General features: G+C 30.9%; 1 protein-coding gene across 1 annotated transcript; it reads right to left on the reverse strand.

The window, feature by feature from the left end:
• Positions 1-1,902: 1,902 nt before the first annotated feature.
• LOC148301570 (uncharacterized) lies at positions 1,903-18,187 on the reverse strand. The gene is made up of 3 exons (XM_088273062.1): positions 18,006-18,187; positions 9,638-9,790; positions 1,903-3,314 (listed from the first exon to the last, which is right to left on the reverse strand). The coding sequence occupies exons 1-3, from the start codon at positions 18,088-18,090 to the stop codon at positions 3,184-3,186; spliced, it is 369 nt and encodes a 122-aa protein (XP_088129188.1). The 5' UTR covers positions 18,091-18,187; the 3' UTR covers positions 1,903-3,183.
• Positions 18,188-19,416: the final 1,229 nt, after the last annotated feature.

The following is a 19,416-nucleotide window of genomic DNA, read 5'->3' on the forward strand; positions in this document are numbered from 1 at the left end:
GTTCGGACCTCACATACTAATATAAGAGTTTCTGCTTGATAAAAAGCTTCTTTACATCTGACCAATAGATGTCTCTAGTGAAGTTCTAGTGATTCAAGAACAAGGTTTCTAAATTGGTTCATATATATAGAACATCCAAGAATTTGAGTAGTGTGGTTGTCAATAATGGGTAGAATTGTAAAGTGATCACTTAAACCAGCCTATGACGGTCGTCAGCCCCGTAAATGCCCAGACTTCCATATTCTTCTTCATCTTTGATGAGATGCCAAAAATAATATGAAATTGAAGTATGTATACTATTTTACATTAACAGTTCTCTGATTCACTAAAGAAATGGTTGCAATCTGTCCGGTACAACCGAAGAAACAAAAGTTTGTTTTCTTGGAAGTGCTCCGTAAACGAACAACTTTTGTGAGATTGGGTTCATCGTCAAACACCCAAACGGTTGACTGTTGTTTGCTTTCAGGTTCATTCGAATATATCCCTGTTTCGTCTCCTGTTACAATATTGTATACGGATTTTGAACGTCCTTGGTTGAATTTTTTTTAACATTTTGTGACACTAATCATCACCTCTTTTTTCGGCTCGGTCAGATTATGTAGAATCCATCTGGAACAAATCTTTTTCACTCCTAAATTTTTATGAAAAAAAAAATATATTGCAGTCTTTGATATGCCAAGAGACCTCTCTATCTGCCTGTAAGTCACATGCTGATCATCTTCAATCACGTTGCGCACAGCATCTATGTTTCTCGGAACGACAACCGATTTTGGTCGACCTTTAGGACATTTATCACTGACAGACGCACGAACATTACGAAATTCTGCAAACCAATTGTAAAGAGTCTTTTCTGATGGTGCTTGATTACCAAAAGCTGCACGAAGTAATTCTATGCATTATTGTTGAGTAAAGCCTTTTTTAAAATCACTAAAAAAACATCCAACGCAAACCCTCACGAGTGATTTCCATTTTCGCACAAACTTACTTCTTTCAAACGTTCACTGCCAATAACTAATTGGTCAATTAGTAAGTTTCCACTGACAATGTAATAATAAACCTCAGTATTCACAAATACAGTGATGTCACATCTCGCAAACGCCATCTACTATTCTATTGCAAAAACTTAAAAGGCAACCCTCGTACCATGAGTAATGTGATATTCGTGTTATCTACACGTTGAAAATGCTGTGTAATATCATTTTTCTGCTGTGTAAAGTTGGTGTTTTTAGTTTTGTACTGATATTTTTTCGATGAACTGCATTTTATATAATAAAATAACAAATTTTTAGTGTTTTCTACATTTATTTTATTTGCCTTGTGACCAGTTTTCGTCGTTACTGACATCATCAGACTGGTTATATACACAAAAAGGCAGGGTTTGAAAACCATGATTCTATATAATTTTTAATGATTTTAAATTCACTTCGTCAGAAGAATTACATAAAATTATGGGGTTTCAAGTCCTGCCTTGTACGTATATAATGTTTGTCTAGACTCACACCAGTCTGTTAATGTCGGTAACGATGAAACCCGGTCAATGGTTAAAAAAAAACCTAAGAAAAATGTTATTTTGCCATATAAAAATTCAAGTATAAGTATGTCGAAGTTCATACATATACTACTGCCATCACGCCGTTTTTTTGCAGGGGTAGGCAGAGAGATTGATCTAGTATTTTTAGGTCGCCCTCGTTCTGTTTTCCCATTCATGTTTGCCAAATATACTTTCTTAGTCATTCTTTCGTTATCCACTCGCTCCACGTGTTCATACCACCTTTAAGAAAAAAGTTTCAGTATTTGTTTCTGCGGCCCTCCAATACATTAAGTTTCCTGGATTGCTCCAGGAAGGTATCTGGTTTTGATAGCATTTTCCCATATAAATTAGCAGTCAATAATGTAATATTATATTAAGTATATATTTTATTTGTTTCATAAATATTTTTCATAAAAACAGGCGTTACGCTTTTATTACAATTTATTTTTATTAAATTTAAAAATTAAAAATTATTATCAAAAATATAATCCACGTCCAGTAAATTAATAATGATAGAAAACAATAAAAAAATTATAGAAATGTTTTTTTTTTATATCAAAGTTTTATTTTGTTTTAAACACATAAAACACTTTTATTATATTTTCTTAATAACTATTATTAACTTTTAGTCCAAAATCAACATTTTTAATTCAGACAGTAAATTAATGGTGTACATGTGAATTAACTTATCTTAAAACAAGCGATTTGACATTTATCAAATTGACATTTTTGATAATTGTTTGAATGATAATGAGAGTGAATGTATTTGATGTGATCGATACTTATTAGGAGGTAATTTTCAAAAATAGTACCTACTGTCCGCTCATTGTTACATAAAAAATAAACATTACTTCATGGTAGCGACATTTAATTTTTACATCAAACTAACATTAAATCTGTGCTTTTTTGTATTATTTTACTCCATTTTTAAATCTGTGTTTGCCAATATCAAGGTGGGATAAGCGATAGCCTGCACCTTAATTTTCTTTAAACAAAGGTAATATTCAACCCAATCGTTTTTGTATTGAAAAAAATAAGTTTTTCTTCGACGTAAATATATCGTTTTGAAAAGAAAAAAGTTATTGTTAAGTTAAAAAAATTATAAAAATATTTTTTTCAACATAAATCTGAAAAAAATGATTAATTCCAATATGTATTTTAATTGCGTGGACTTTGGATTCCCACCTCAAAGAAAGATTTACTTTTTCAAATATTAAAGTGTTTTTTTTATTATCCCGGGAAGGCTGAGTAATTGCACTAATAATATCTAATGTCGTCTTCCATAGTATAGTGCCAAGCGTGTTTAGCTACCTTACTAAAGGTCACGGGTTCGATTCGAGTTGAGTGTTTTTTACTCTTAAATTTATATATTAACACCGGGACTGGTACTGAAACGGAGGACTGATATCTTACCACTATGTTATTAATGATCAATGACACAATGATAAATGTAACACTGCAACGATGCGATGCACTGCAACGATGCGATACACATTAAGCGCGGTAGAGTTAGAAAAAGATTTTTTTTTAAATATTCTAGGAATTTTACAAGATATTATATATTTAATGATTTCTGGATGAATTTTAAAATTGGGTATGGACGTAACTATTTTTGAAGATTGCACTCTGTAAACATGATATATTTATCTTTTTTAAACTAATATGCAGCATTCTTCCGTAGACTTGCAATCGTTGGCCAACGTATCTAATATTGAGGGATTGCACGTGTTTTTCGGCATACAGCCTCCACCTCGACGTTGGCATCGAGTTTCCTTCACCGACACTGAAAAAAACAAAAAAATAAGCATATTAATATACACTGATTTAACACAGATATCAAGGTCCCTGTACCCTATATGGGACAAGTGCTAAGAGGAGAAAAGTGCTTGCTATTGCGCCTAATCATAAATGGAAAAATAAAGGGTCGACGAGGTGTGGGCAGAAGGCAGATCTCCTGGCTCCGGAATATACGAGTTTGGACTGAGATCATGGGAAAACGCTGTTTAGAGCTGCCCAAGATAAGGACAATTACTCTCAAGTGACGTCAGGAAAACATCAGATACGCACAGAAGATATTACATAAAAACCATCACTATTATTCAAATATAATTTTGCTGCATACAAAGCGTAAATGATCACCTACATTTTAATAAACTAACCAACCATGACGACAGAATAGAACGCCACACCACTATGTCTTTGCAAAGATTCTTCGCCTCTTTATGTTTCAAGCATCTCCTCATATTATTCCAACTCTTGACCTGACCGATTTTGGGTATTTGACGTATCTAATCAAGCTAATTTTTTCTCGGTCTTTCTCTGCTTCCTTTTCTAACTAATGACAATCGCCTCCTTAATTTGTTTTACCATTCTTTCCTCACTCATTCGTTCCATATAATTTAATATAGTAATGTTCGTTCAATACAATTTACGTTCATATTAAAACAACACCAGTACAATTTGCGCCATTAGCAACAATAATAATAATATTTTATAAGTGAAACTTCTTAGTTGGTGATTCGACAATAGATAATTGGGTTTGACATTTTTAAAAAAAAAGTAATGACAAGGAAAAAAATTGCTAATAATCTAAAGCCAAGGGAGTGGAGTATGAAAAAACGAAATATACCCAACGATTCAAAGCGTTAGAATTACGTTTTTTAATGATAAATTGTAAGAACTTTATAAAATAAAACAACTTTGTTTAAACCACTTTTTATTGGTACACTTTTTCCAACCGTTTTCAACAAGAACCTTGTCATCATCAGGGTTTATGTACTAATTCTAAAACATTGAAATACTCATAGTTTGGTTATAGTTAATTACCCTATAACTTAACTATGAGTATTTCAATGTTTTAGAATTAGTACATAAATCCTGATGATGGCAAAGTTCTTGTAGAAACCGGTTGGAAAAAATGTACTAATAAAAGTGGTTAAAACAAAGTTGTTTTATTTTACAAAGTATAAAATGTGCCACAAAGTATCTGCGAAAAACATTCAACAAAATAAATTGTATTATTTGGATAAGTTACGATCTTAATTATAATCTATATTAGTTATATCTAAATGCAGAATGTTATTTATAAACTTCACTCCATCGAAGAAAAAATAAAGAAGAATAAGGACGCTGGAAGAAAAAAGCATTGAATTTTAAATTCTATTTTGATTTTAATTGAAAGGGTGGGATATTTGGGATTCGTCTTGATTATGAAGAAGACAAAGAAAGTGAATAAGGATAAGGTTATATTTGTCAATTTTAACCCACAACTCAATTATTTATATAATTGTAGTCAGGTGAGGATTTTTTGTGTGGTTTTGACTTGGTTGGTGACAGACAAGATCACAATCAATCATCTTATCAATTTACCACTTTACGATTTGAAAAAGGTCGTTGTTATTTGTAACTAACTAACTAACCATCACGACCAGAACGCCACACCACTCTGTCTTTGCAAACATTCTTCGCCTCTTCCACCTTCATGCATCTCCTCATACATACCCGACGATTATTACTGATCACAACCTGACCGCTTTCAAGTATTTGGCACACCTGATCGTGCCAAGTTTTTCTCGGTCTTCCTGTGTTCGTTTTTCCAATTACATATTTTTTTTACAGTTCTTTCCTCATTCATTCGTTCTACATGTCCAAACTATCTCAACACACCTTCCTTAATTTTATCGATAATGTTTATCTCCGCTTTGCATTTCTTCCTTATTTCACTATTCGAACATCTGTCATACATGATTTGTCGCACATTCTTCTAAGAGATCGCATTTCGACTGCATTCAGTCTATTTTTATCCTTATTTTGCTAACTCCATGTTTTATTTGTGAAGTGAAGTTGTAGTAATATTTCACATAAAATTAACGGTAATAACCGAAAACACAAAAAGTCAATTGACAATTGGTCGAAAATTGAGAGTGAAATTTCTAGGACGCGTCACGTTTATTAGTCACATTTCGTTACATGAGAGAGAAGAAAAATAAAGTTGAATAGAGAGTAGGAGAAAGAGAGATAAACATGTACTCGCAAATTCCAACGCCACAGAAGTGAAGAAAAGAGAGTTACATATAAACAATACAAAGGGATAGAATAAGTTAGTGTAGTGTATAGTATGCGCGTATTGTAGATGAATTTTTTGTTTTGTAAATTTTGTATCACTGTATTTATTTTGAGATTCTCATCTCTGTCTTTCACACACATTCTCTATTTTTTTTAACGAATTTTCACTTCTATCACGTGTACGGTGCTGATTGCATTTCTTTATAATTTCCATTCGGTTACGTGAATCAATTACCCTTATATAAATTGTATTTTTTTTTAAATAAAGGCATTTGTGTAATATTTTTAATGTGTATCAACAACACCGATTAACTTATAAAATGCAATTTTAGTATTATTTTTTGACATCTCATCAAAAAAGTAGAAAAATATATAAGTCTGGGCATTTACGGGACTGCCGACCGTCAAAGGCTGGTTTAGGTGATCACTTTACACATGTGTAACATTCACCAATTCTACCCATTATTGACAACCACACTACTCAAATTCTTGGAAGTTCTATATATATGAACCAATTTTGAAACATTGTTCTTGAATCACTAGAACTTCAATAGAAACATATGGATGAGATGAAAATAAGCTTTTTATTGAGCGGAAACTCTTTTATTAGTATGTGAGGCCCGAATCCTGGATTATAATCACACACATGAGCAACACCAGAAAATATTTACTTTATTTTATTTTATTGGAAGGAAGAACAACAGTTACAATATATGATACATACAGAATACAAAAAATAAAATCAGGAGTACCAATTATAGTTCTTCACAACTATGCATAAGAGAGGTCTATCATTTTATTTTTTCTTTATTATTTAAGCTTATAATTTGACAAGAAAATTTATTTACAACATTTTGATTCATTTTAGTATTGGATATACTCTGACGCAAGTAAACTGTTTATGTGGAGCCGCGGGACTTTAGGAGTTAATGTTACGATGTTGCTGATGAAAAAAACATTTAAATTAATGCGCCAGACGTAATACGGGAGTACAGCCGGAACCTCAGTGCTAATTAATGCACTGTTAAGGCTGATGAATGGGAGAGTGTACATAAATATTAAGTAATAATTGTACTCTCATAGTTGTTAACTCTATAGCAAGGACATATTTGTGTAGCAGACACGCTGATTGAAAAGTATATCGTTGCATAATAGAATGATGTCAAGTTAAATGAATGTATCCTTCACCTATGAGCGTATACGCCAATTGTGTGAATGTAAACAATATAGTTATAAGTAGAGCAGTGGGTGAAAATATTATGTACGAAAATATTTTACTCTACTGCCAATTATTAATGGCCTTTCCTAAAGCAGCAATTACATTTCGAAAATTATATCAAATAAAACAGCGAATTGAAATAACAATGAAAATAATACTTTTTTGTCAACCTCCGTAGTGTAATGGTTAGCACGCTCGGCTACCGTTCTGGAGGTCCCGGCTTCGATTCCCAGGGGGGGGGGTCAAATAAATATCAGCCTTTTTTTCACTAATGATATTATTCAGGGTAATATTGAATAAATATAATTATTAATATTTATTCAATATTACCCTGGACTGGTACCTGAAGCGGAGGGCTTATCACCTTTCCTTCATGTGTTTACGATCAAGATAACACTGCGTTTATATGATGCAGTGCTCTATGCACCATTGGGGAGCGGATAAGGGTTATAGGGATACTTCATATAAGTAATGAATAATATCATAAAAAAAAGGAAAATAAGAATAAAAGAGGTATTCAAAAATGGATAATGAAGATGGGTCGAAACGAAAAAGATCGCATCTTTCAGCCATGTCGTATTTGATTAGATGTCATAAAAAATATTTGATATAGTTTTAAAATTAAGGATTATAAATATTACCTCAGCACGACAAAACTCATAATTCGTAATTTGTAATTGTGTGTACGATGAAAAATAAACACTTAAACACAGCACATTTTTCACAAATTCGCTTATTAAATATGCAATAAAATTCGATCGTATAGAAATTATTTTAAACAACAACACAAAATATATTTTTTGACAAAAAAGTGTAATAATCTGAAACATTTTTTTTTTAAATATGGCATTTCTCAGAGCGCACAAATATGGTAAAGTAATTAACCACAATTATATTGAAAACCCACTTAAATTAAAAACAAAACAAACTTACATTTCGTTGTATAAGATTTAAATTTGTAGATATATAATATATAATATCAGAGAAACAATGATGCTTTATTAATATTGACATTATGGCATTAACGGCGTGTTTTTACAACACACCAAATTCATCCTCGATAAATTTCCGAGGGAGGTCATTTCATATTTTAAACAACTCATGAATCTTCTTAATTGATTCGGTAGTCTAATTGTGAATTAGTAAAAAAAATAACTGGTGTTTACTGTGCATGAATATGATAATTTGTAAGAGACCTTTAAATTTTATTTTGTTATTCTTATTTTAATTAATGACTTTATTAAAATAAATAAGTACGCACATAATAAGTATAGGATTCTTCAAGGATCGCTTTAATAAATATGAATGAAATAAAAATCAACTAATAATATTCACCTTGGCTAAAAATCATGGGGTAAAAAATTCATTCATAGTCGCATACAATAAGGAAGGTGGGCCTTTATATTGTGATGTTATATGGTTTAGATAATAATAAATTTTACACAACATATACATATATTTGTTATACAAATAAAATGAAATTTTATACATATCAAATGAAATTTTTATAGTATTAAATATTATTCATATGAGTTAAGGTAACAAAAAAATGAAACGTATATAAGAACTCATGTAAAGGCGTTTCACTGCCAGTGATTCAAAAGCTTTTAAACTTTCGTAAAATTATAAATTAAAAGTTAAATTAATGTGTATATTTTTAGATAAAAAGAGATGTATGGTATTTTAAAACAATTTAATATATTATAAGATAAATTAAATAATTTAAATCAAAATTTTAATTTTTCTGAAATATAACATAATAATTATAAATTCGTAATTTCAATTTCGTTGCCCTACTCTGCCATCCAAACCTGCTCAAAACATTTAATTAAATAATTTTCTTAACATAATTTGCCAAATCTAGTATTAAATTAAACTGGTGGTCGGATAATTCTACGTATTAAAAAAAATAACGAGATTTTCAATTTTAATTGAATAACTTTAATTAAATGTTTTTTTCGTAAAATCTATTGTGGCACGTGTTTTTTTTTATTTAAAATAAATAATACCGTAGAACGGGGCTACTTGAACTTTGATGCGTTACTTGAGGCCAGTACAAAAAATATTTAGATCGTGGTATCCATCGAAGTATCGTGACAATAAGTGTTACATGTCAGGGAATCAATGAGTCATGTCGATACGTTCATTATTGTAGACCAAATACATATTTAAATCTTTTTTTGTACTGGGCTCAAGTAACACGTCAAAGTTCAAGTAGCCCCGTTCTACGGTACTATTAAAAAAGTAAAATTTAAAATAAAAATCCATAGATATTACCACAATGCGACTGACAGATCAATTAATAAAATTAAATAACGAGGTAAATACTGGGAGAATATATTGCAATTTTTTGGCAAGATTTCTTGTACGAATCATATGTATGAGCGCCAATGTAAAAAACCAGTAATAAATTCAATTTTTTTCATTTTTGACATTACAATATAGATGAAGAAGAATATGGAAGTCTGGGCATTTACAGGACCTACAATCTGTTATTGGTAGATTAAGTGATCAATTTACTTATATGTATCGTTCACCATTATACCCATGATTGACAACCACACTACTCAAATTTATGAAGTCATACATTTATGACGTTCTGTGATTGAGTTCGCAAAAGCAACTGTGATTATATTGAGAAAGAAGTTTATTATGCTGAGACCTTTAAATACCAATATTTCCATATTCTTCTCTATGTATATTGGGATGTCAAAAATTTAAAATAGCCAAGTGGAGAAACCCAGATTTCCACACGCTCAAAATGTTGTACATATTTTTTTCAAACATGTAAAAATAAATCTTAATATGTTTAATATACTTACAGCCATAACAACATTCGACTCCCTTGTGGCGTTGTTCAGGGCAGAGTCCTTTAACAGCTGTATGTTGACCGCCAGGACAATCAGTTGCTATAATACATATCCCTCCTTGATGAATGCAATCCTTTTCATTGTAAATTTTATCCAGTTCGTCCACTGAAACGTGCGAAAAAGATTATGAGCAAGTACTACGTATATAAATTATGTTGAGACATGCGATAACTCTTGAAAAAGGGAAGCTGAATGAATAAAAAATAGGTACATCGCTGAGTACACTACCCAATGCGAGAGATTCTATTATCTCTCTTGAGACTCAAATCAGCAAATGAAACTCAGAACAAACAAACAAAAGAGTTAAAGAATTCTTGGAAGCCTGAGTGTAACAGACATTATTAGTAAAGTAAAGGCAATTAAGATAGTATGGGCACATAAGACGCAGAGAACCGGATCATATTGTGAACCAGTCAATCGCCATGAATATTTCTCGAAAGGCATAGAAAGACGAAAGAATTCATAGATGCTGCAGAAAGATAACATCATTCGAAGGCATGGCCTAGATGACGTAGTCAATGATAGAAGGACCTTCAACCTGAGAACGAGGAGACCTGATCCCGATAGTAAAAAGACGATATGTTGTGATACAGCTAGGAAGAACATATATGCATGTAGATACGTAATATAAACAAACTTATGTATATCTCTTAGTATCGAACATCAAGACATGACAATGTCTACACAACTAATATTACAGAACTCATGATCAGTGTTTAATTGTCACCTGACTGATCCAATATTATTTAATTATTAAATTCAACTTGTTTAGAAGGAAGTCATGTCGTATTGATTTCAAGTCATATATAACAGGACTGAGATGAGAAGAGTAGCTGCGAGAATAGCACAAGATAATACATGAGAAGAATTGTAAAGAAACCATGCTAATTCTTAGCGTTCGAGAGATCATCGAGACACATAAACTGTACTGAAGATCTGAGAGAGCAAAGCAGAAAATGTGATTCTGTAAAATCAACTCAGTAAAAGAGTTCGGAGAAACAGAAATAATAAAAAATATTAATATGCAATGAAAAAATAATCATGTCGTAATAAAGCTGTCAGGGTTGCTTTTTCGAAATTAAATTAAAAACTATTCAGGTAATATTCATGCCCCAAAGATGTAAGCCCGCTAATGTACGTATTTCTTTTCTGTACATGAAGTTCAAATGAATAAATAAATGTAAGCAAGGGTGAGAAGAAGAATAAGAATACGAGAAGTTAGATTTCTAAGAACGTCACAAATCAAAATATGCTATATGCAAAAGGGTTGCAGAAAAATGCATAATGAGATCTTTTTTTAAACTAGTTACTGACTGACTAAAATAACGGTAAAACGAATTTATGACGTGAATAAAGTTGAAAATAGGAACAAGAGAAAATGATTAAATATTTTTAATTCTTAATAGTTTTCAAGCCAGGAGTAATGAATAATTAGCGGGTATGTATGAGGAGATGCATGAATGTGGAAGGGGCGAATTATTCATCAAAGACAGATTGATGTGGCGTTCTTTTTGCGTCGCCTACCCCTGCAGAGAAACGGCGTGACGGTTAGTTAATTATTCAGTTAGTAATCTGTGAAATGTTTAACTTCATACGGACTCACTTTTAATAGAAAAAGTAATAAAAATAAATAAAACTTAAATATTTCTTTATCAATGTTTCCTTATACAAAAAATCTTGCTCTTTAACCTCCCCCCCTCCCTTCCCTATATTTAATAACCTATATATACTCCTAAATATATTTTTTATTCTTTAGTTTTAATTCGTACCAGAAGATGAAAACATCTGTAAGTTTTCGAAACTAGTTGAGTATATATATATTAAACTCATTAAAGTAGTATATTCAAGTGTTTAATTTTAATAAAATAAATAAAACTTCAATCATCAATCATCAACTTTAATTACATCATCGATCAATTCCGTCGGATGATAGAAATATACTTTGTTGGGTTGAATTTAAAAAGTTTCACACACCTCTGTAGTTTGAGCCCAGATGAAGTTGGACACATTACGACATGTTTTCTAATTGGGAAATTACTAGTAATACTGGTAAAGAAAATGTATTTCAGCAAACTGAAAACCGGCAACCGCGAATGGTCAAGTCAGTAAGATTATATTAAGAACATGTTAAAATATAAAACGAAACTTAAAATAAGTCTATTATAACAATTTATACTTCAAATAAAATCAAATATTTTATAATTGTCACCCACAATTTATTATAAGGTAAATATATCGCTCACTCCTTTCAAGATCGTCATAAAAAAAATCGACAATTTTCAGGTGTGCATGTTTTCGAAATGCCCAGAAAATGTACTGTATCCCAGCAAAAGCGGCATATTTTTAATATTTACCCGCTTCAGGGCAGAAAGTGTTGATTTTGCATTTTGAAGAAAAGGTATTGTTTAATTATTTTTTTTAAATATACTAAATATTTTTCAAATGGAGAAAAAACGTTCAGGTTTTACCTAAAAAGATCTGTGGCACAGTAAAATTTCAATAAGTGGCTTGATATTTATTTATACATTTTATCATATTCTTAAACCTTAAAAACGATCTCAAAATCAAGTTTTTTGATATATGACGTTGTTGAAAGGAGTGAGCGATATGTAATAAATTTTAAGCATACGTAAGATTAAAAATTAATCAATTTATTTTCGAATCATCTTTTTTCGTATATCTTCTACATATTTGTATGGAAAAACATTACTCAATTACCCCGATAGTTTATAAAAGAATTAAATACTTATAAATATAAATTAAATATAATAAAACTGCTGTATTTTTATGTGACTTTCGAATCCGTTAATGAAATTGCTGTACTTTATAAAATAACCACAACTTTGTTTTTAACCACTATTTATTGGTACACTTTTTCCAACCGGGTTCGACAGCAACTTTGTAATCATCAGGGTTTATGTATTAAATATTATGTCTAAAATATTGAAATATGTTTATGTCTAAAATATTAAAATACTCATAGTTGTGAAGGGTTATTAACTATAACCTAACTATGAGTATTTTAATGTTTTAGAATTAGTACGTAAACCCTGATAATGACAAGGTTCTTGTCGAAACCGGTAGGAAAATGTGTACCAATAAAAAGTGGTTAAAAACAAAGCTGTTTTATTTTATAAAATTTATAAAATGTGCCACAAAGTATCTGCGAAAAACATTCAAGATATTTAATTCCAAATTACGTAGCGACTGGCCTAAATTGGAAATGGAATACTGCGGGTGCTGAATGTAGAATCTACGTGAAACTTTATTACGATAATATTTGAGTGGTAGTACATCAAAACGTGTCAGAACCAAGAATATTTAAGTTAAGAAATATTTCGTAGGAACTTGTAAAAACTAGTAAAAACTGTAGATAAGAATTTAAAACATGAAACGTTTAAAAGAAAATTCCTAGAAAACATAATAATAATAAAATAAAACCCTTATCCGCACCCCAATGGTGCATAGGGCACTGTGTCATATAAACGCAGTGTTATCTTGATCGTTTACACATGAAAGAAAGGCTATCAGCCCTCCGCTTCAGGTACCAGTCCATGGTAATATTGAATAAATATTACAGTGAAAAAATCACTTATATTTATTTTACCCCCCTTGGGAATCGAACCCGGGACCTCCAGAACGGTAGCCGAGCGTGCTGACCATTACACTACGGGGGCGGATAGAAAACATAAAAAAAAAACATAAAAAACCATAAATATGTTTTACGATTACACAATATTAACACTCTGTTACACCGATATTTTACCTCTATTTTTTTTAAAATTATTTATACTGAAATAAATTTAATTATTTAATTGTTAAAAAAAAAGAGGTAAAATAACTGTAAACAGAGATTACCTATGTTTTGAATATTGAAACTTTATTGAAACCTCACTGAAACCTTATAAAATATTGAAGCCTTAAAACACCATAACCCTCACCCTTATCCTTATCGAAACCCAATAACTTGTACACTGTTTCTTTTTATGTATATACATAAACATATGTTTAGTCATAAATTTAACCCTGAAGAGGGCAACAGGTTGTTGCCGAAACTATTTGGTTGTTAATAAAATGTGAGTGGTTAAAAAAACAAAGTATTTTTATTTCTCAAAAAAAGAGTTTACCTAGTCAAAAGTATGGTAGTACTAAATTGGGGCTTTAAAATAATGACAGCAATAAAGGGAGAACAGTTTACTATGTTTTTTTTTCAATCAAAGGACTTATTTTACGAGAAAAACATTGTGTATTTTAAAACAATTTTTTATTCATATTCATAGAAGAGACATTTGTTTTAAAAAAAGAATAAGAGAGATTTAGTGTGAGACACAGAGAGAGAGAGAGAGAGATAGATAGATAGAGAACGAGTATCTCAAAAGGAATACAACAATTCAAAATTTGTGTACAAATATTCTGCTTATTCAATATTTACACTGTTCTTGATTGATGCCCAAATTATTAATACTGATGTTAATGACGTGTGCTATTAGTTTAAATATGAGTTATTTGTATAAATCTTAAATATGTGTGATTCGTTATATTTGTTAAAATACAATGAATAATATAACATACACATCACGTGTTGCCGCAGATGTTCATATATAGGGTCCGAAATATACATGAATAATCATACTATCTCTTTGAATTGTTGTGTATACGTCGCTCTCTTTTACTCCACTCTCGTAAAATCGGAATGTATAGCTCTGTGTCTCTTTCTCTCTACGTTATATCCTTCTAATTTAATGAAATAAAATGTGCCTAATAAACGTGACGCGTCCTTCAAATTTCACTCATAATTTTCAATAAGTGTTACCAATGTAATGCTGACATTATGAGTCATACTAATATGTATTGTACTCGTCAATGCGACATCGTAATATATGCTGTTGAATTATCAGAATGAGTTGTTTTATTACCTCGTCAACTGTTAAAATTTCAACTGATCTTCTTAATAAACTGCGGATATTTATGAAGCATGTTTAAAACAAAGAGAAAAAGCAATATCTTAAGTTAAGGTAGACGAAAATTATTATAAAAGTCGTTTCGAAAGCCTCACGATTATGCAGTGCGTTATAAGTCAAAGGTACTTACAAGTTGCGAAAGTAAGAGTTTTATAAAACATAACCGTACATACGATGGAGTAGGATAAAGATTACGCCTTTTGGTTAATATATTATCCATACGGCATGGGATGAAAGTATAACCATATGCACAGCACGCAATATTGCAAAAGGTGAATAATAAATAGTATCGGAAATACTGTCACTGGTTATCCCAGTACACTGGTCACAATGGATCAATTTCATGTGTTATTATTAGCTAATAAAATCACAAGACTATCGGTAACATTCTTATTGAATTCTCTAGAGAAGTAAGGGCGATATTAAGGTTTAAACTTTAGATATTTGAATAAAACGAATAACGGACACCGCTTTACGTCTTCAAATTTGACGTCATCGGGTGTGTTATGCGGTATATATATTTTTTGAATTACCTAACGTCCAAGTGATCTGAAATCTAGTTACGGCTTATGCAACACCGTTTATCATGTCCCTACTCAGGCTTCAACTTTATAAGTTTCATAGCCTATGCCTACTTATGAGTGGATTTACTCTTTATGTTTAATGTTACTATAATTTCATGTAATTCATGAGTGAAAATTCTAGGCAAAAACACTCGCCTAATGCGGTGTATCCCATAATGTCTCTGCTTTATAGAGCTATAATAGTCGTAGTGTGGATTGTTTGTTTACCACTACAATACCATTTGTGTTTTAATATGAACGGGGGGTGGGAAGTTGGACCATGTTTTAATTGGTCCACCCTCCATGTGGTTTTGGTCCATGTGGAGTTTGTTTTAATACTGCGAAAATAAAAAAAAATCACAATCGATTTCACAATTCACAGAGAAATAATGTACGTTTTTACTCTTGTTTTTTATTTTTATTTACAGCCTTCTTCGGGCTATTTGAAACTGAATTTATTGACCATCAAAAACTGCTCATTTTTTTATATTTTTTTGTCATTTTTATTTTACCTTATTACATATTCGTGGTCTCTACTCATTTATGCAAATATTTTTTTAAATATATTTTTTTTTATTGATTAGTTAAAATTCCTTCCTCAACAATTACTTAAGATAGCATTTCCAAAATTGATTTTGATTCCAAAAAAGGAAACCAAAGTCTTTTTTATAATTATATGTTTATGCAAAAACTGTTTTTCTAAATTATTTAATAGTTTATTTTAGTTGATAGGCAGTGTACGAGTATTTTGTCTATTTTAGAAATGTGGTAAAGCAAAAGTTTTTTTTTTAAAAAACAACCTAAATGTCAAATTTTCAGATTGAAAAGTATGCCGAATGGATATTTTTAATAGATCATTGAAAAGAACACACATTTCAACGTGTTTTTTTTTATATTTGAAACGGATGTGTTAATTTTATGAAAAGTATTGTTATTTTATGCAAATAACTTTATCTTTTAAAAATACTCGTGAATACAAATATTTGTTCTGTGTCAAAAATGTGTCGCGGTCATTATTTCGCAATGTACAATCAGCGGTAAACATTAGGTACGAATAATTCGAAGGTAAAGCGGAAGAATCGTTATATCTATTTGAAAAAAAAATGAGGTTTTATAAAATGCTTTTTATTTTATTTTTTATTTGAGATTAACTTAAAAAAAAAGATTAGAGATCAACTCCACATTAACGTCAGATTAACGCCACACCACCCGCCTTTGCAAACAATATTTGCCTCTTCCACATACATCTCCCCATACATATCTGCCAATTATTCCGACTCCTGACCTGGCTCTTTATGTAAGTATTTAAAATACTTGATAACGCAAAGTTTTTCTCGGTCTTTCTCTGCTTGTATTTCCAACTACATTCGCCTTAAATTTGTCTTACCGTTCTTTTCACACTTATTCGTTTCACATGTCCAAAGCATCTCAACACACATTTTTAAATGTGATCTATGATGCTTATCTCAACCTTGCATTTTTCCTTATTCACCATCGTACACCGTTTTGACACACATTCGTCTGAGATATCACATTTTGACTTAATGCATTATACATTCATCATTTTATTTCCAACTCGTACATATCCGTATCCTAACGCTACTGCTAATGTGTTTCTTGAAGAAATTCTGATTTATTATTGATTACCATACTCTTGCTTTATTGTTCTTAATTATACTATTTTAACATTTATTATATGTATACACTTTTTTTTTATAAATCAGTTCTATAATTTCCTTAACTGGTTAATATTGATGATGAAGCTGTTTGATTAAAAAAAAATTAATAATAATTAAGTCACAATGGGATAAACTGAATAAAAAAAATTGTTTAAAAAATTGAGAATCACACATCACAAATAAAATCAAATATTGATTGTTGTGTAAGTTGAAGAATATTTATTTATATATTAGTAGTACCTACGATTCTTTAAACTTTTTACCAGCTGTATTGTATTTTTTTTTTACAAGAGTCGTTTTTTAATTTTTTTTCTTGAATGTTTCTATTTTGTGTCGCAATTTGTAAACTTTATAAAATAAATAACACTCAAACTTAATTTTAAAAACATTATTTTGCCTTGTCATCTTCAGGGATGGATACGTATAAAAGACTAGCCTAAAAATAAAAGTAGTTAAAAACAAAATTTGACTTATTTCATTACATTAATGTTTTTTAATGTACATGTATGATATTATTTATTGATTCGAGATTAAGTATGTGGAATGGCATGTTGATTATTTATTAAAAATTAACACTTGTTATAAACCGTTGTTAATGATAATGTAATATGTATGTAATAAACTAACAGATGTTTTCATCTACGTGTTTTGTTTTAATTTTCACCTCTAGATGAAAACATATAAATTGGTTTGTTATAAGTGTTTTTTTAAAAATAATTATATCGCTCACTCCTTTCAAGAACGTCATAAATCAAAAGTCGTCAAATTTCAGTTGTGCATGTTTTCATAATATCCCAGCAAAAGCGGCATATTTTTTACTTAATATTTACCCGCCATAGGGCAGAAAGTGTTGTTTTTGCATTTTGAAGAAAAGGTATTGTTTAATTATTTTTGTAAATATACTTAATATTTTTCAAATGGAGAAAAAACCTTCAGGTTTTACCTAAAAAGATCTGTTGCACAGTAAAAAGTTCGATACGTGGATTGATATTTATTATTGATATATTGTATTATATTTTAAAACTTTAAGAACGTTCTCCTGAGAAATCAAGTTTTTTTATTTATGACGTTCTTGAAAGGAGTGATGATAGTCGTTTGTAGTAAAAATGTCACTTACGATCTTTTTGGTCTCCAAAGACGAAACTGCTCAGTATTAATACTAGTAATCCAACGAAAAACGGCATGCGTTCGAATACACCCATCGTGAAATAACAAGTTATGCAATAATAACAATATAATGGACTGACAAGCGTAATGTGTGTTTTGGAGCGTTAAATGAATTGAATCTTCCGTTACAATGGACTGAACATCAATTGTTCAGGCTATTTATACCAAAAGCATTCACAACAAAGTGGTAGGGATAGAGCAGCAATCAGCGCCTGCTGACGGAAAACTTATCTGCCAAATGTTTTTTTTTCACAATTTTCTATCAATCGCCATGGGAAAATACGTGAACTCGCGCGTACGTTAGTATCTCATTGTGAAAGTTGGATAATCGATGATTGCTCAGCTTAATTCCAAAGGATGTCTGTTATTCTCAATATCATCAAACCCAAAATTACATTTTATTTTTTTGTATTAAATTTTTGTATTTGGACATACTCCAAATGTTGTAAATAAGTTATTTGGTCAAATTATAAGCTTAAATAATAAAAATTAAAATGATGTTTTTTGGCGTTTCTCGTGTTTGTGATTACAATCCAGGATTCGGACCTCACATACTCATAAAATAGTTTCTGCTCAGTAAAAAGCTTCTTTTCATCTCACCAATAGATGTCTCTAGTGAAGTTCTAGTGATTCAAGAACAATGTTTAAAAATTGGTTCATATATCGTAGTCGTACAGGAGAAAGTGACCAACTAACAAAACGTAAAATGTTCAGGAAGGCCATTTGAGTCACTTTTGCTCGGCAAGAAAGTAGGGTAGACTGGGTACGGTTGAAACAAAGGACGGTTGAAACAGAGCAAATATCTTGCAAACCGTATGCGGTAGGGTGAAGGGTCCAAGGGACGAACAAAGTGGGCAACAAGTTCAAACACAAATATCAGTGTTGCATCGCTCGCCGCACTGTGCAGTTGCTTGTCCTATTGTATTTTGATAACCAAAAGTAAGTATTTTTGTTCTGAGAATTTTCCTTTTATTACGGTTTCTATTGAAACGATATTATTGAGTATGATTTCGTGTTTGAAATGAAGCTTGTAGAACACGATATAGTGATTATTTTTAAAGTGGCATTATTTTTAACATTACTATTTTCTGTTTTCCACCTAAAGGAGGGGTTGGGGACGGTTGAAACATTTTTTGTGGGTACGGTTGAAACAACATATTTTTTCAGTTTTCCTGTTTTCTAGATGCTGAGAGTACGCGCAAGAAAGACTTCGAGAGAGGAGGTCGACTTGTCGAGGTATACATACGCTTATGAGGAGGTTAAAGCAGGAGATTCACTGCGAAAAGCGTCGGAAAAGCATGGATTAAACCACTGTTCGCTCATTAGATATATACGAAAGCGATATGCATCTGGTGAGGAAG

Source organism: Brachycentrus maculatus, unplaced genomic scaffold (assembly GCF_059751285.1).
Source record: "Brachycentrus maculatus isolate JH-2025_06_01 unplaced genomic scaffold, ASM5975128v1 h1tg000539l, whole genome shotgun sequence".
In the NCBI taxonomy this organism is placed as follows: Eukaryota; Metazoa; Arthropoda; class Insecta; order Trichoptera; family Brachycentridae; genus Brachycentrus; species Brachycentrus maculatus.